At 43.5% G+C, this 1,294-nt stretch overlaps 1 protein-coding gene across 1 annotated transcript; it reads left to right on the top strand.

The window, feature by feature from the left end:
- Positions 1 to 3: 3 nt before the first annotated feature.
- LOC108357157 (angio-associated migratory cell protein-like) lies at positions 4 to 1,289 on the top strand (the record flags this gene model as incomplete). Its single annotated transcript, XM_017608252.1, has 3 exons — positions 4 to 541; positions 810 to 1,038; positions 1,094 to 1,289. Coding segments are annotated over 3 exons (963 nt in total), but the record flags the coding sequence as incomplete, so codon positions are not given.
- Between the last annotated feature and the right edge of the window lie 5 nt (positions 1,290 to 1,294).

Here is a 1,294-nt window from a genome sequence, read left to right as displayed (position 1 = left end):
GAAGATGATCGCGCTTATGTTTGGAATATAAACACTTGCGAAGTGATGCTTGAAATTACGGAACATAAAGACACCGTCACCGATGTCCATTTCAGCTACGATGGCACTTATCTAGCCACCGGCGACATGGCGGGCGAATTATTTGTACACAAGTTGCAAGAGAGTGAGTCTGGTCCACAGTTAACGCTGCGCAAAGTGTGGGAATTCTCGATGGGCGATATGACTTGGATGTGTTGGCATCGTGCTGCTAATGTCCTAATGGCGGGCAGTGAAAATGGTGAAGTGTATGTCTGGCGTATACCCTCAGGCGATTGTAAAATACTACCTGGAGAAGGTGTGCGTTGCGGTGTAGCCGATTTGACCGGTGATGGAAAGAGGCTCTTTGTTGGCTATACAAATGGTGCAGTCAAGCTGTGGGATCTAAAGAGTTGCACAGTGGTCATGGAAGTAGATGCACAAAATCCAATGGCGCAGCAAACGGTTATATTGTCGGTGGCGTGTGAAAAGGACTCACCGTTTTACGCCGCCGGAGCAGCAGATGGTTCGTAGAAATATAATNAGCAGATGGTTCGTAGAAATATAATAGGGGTATACTCTGAGTCTTGCAAAGCCCTTGCATGGTGCACAGATTGCACGGATTGCACGGTAAAAACCGATGTTCGTATGGGACAGCTTTGCAAGCTGTGCAATCCGTGCACCGTGCAGGGGCTTTGCAAGACTCAGAGAATACCCCTAATGATGTATAAAAATATGATATAAATTTATATACATATGTACATACATATAATACCTATTTTCAAATTGCACAGGTAAAATTGTTTTCTGCACAAATAGTGGTCCGGTGGGTGCTGTAGAGGCTGATGGTTCAGTAGAATATTTAGCATTTCCGCCTTCCAATGACCTTAAAATAGTTGCCAGTGGTACATTGCAAGGACAAATAGCAATTTGGGATTATACAAAGTATAATTTGCGGACATTATGCGATCACACCTTTGTAGAAGGTGACAATTCCAATAAATTTCAGGGTGGCATAACCCGGTATGGAAATCAAGAGCATACATTTTGACACAATTTTAATGTTATTGTCTTCTAGGCTGAAGTGGCTCAGTGATCATACGCTCATGGCAGCTACAATGGATGGCAATGTGATTGCTTTTGATGCGCGTTCTGGCGCACGCAAATTTACCCTCGAGGGGCATATGGCGGAAATCTATGAAATGTGTTATAATCCACATGAAAACATCTTGTTGACAGTATCGGAGGATCATCGAGCGAAAATCTTTAATATACCACA

The sequence above is a fragment of the Rhagoletis zephyria genome, unplaced genomic scaffold (assembly GCF_001687245.7).
Source record: "Rhagoletis zephyria isolate East Lansing unplaced genomic scaffold, Rhagoletis_zephyria_1.1 Rzeph_scaffold_71416, whole genome shotgun sequence".
Lineage (NCBI taxonomy): Eukaryota > Metazoa > Arthropoda > Insecta > Diptera > Tephritidae > Rhagoletis > Rhagoletis zephyria.
The sequence above is the reverse complement of the archived record's forward strand: the minus strand, read 5'-3'. Positions and strand labels throughout refer to the sequence as shown.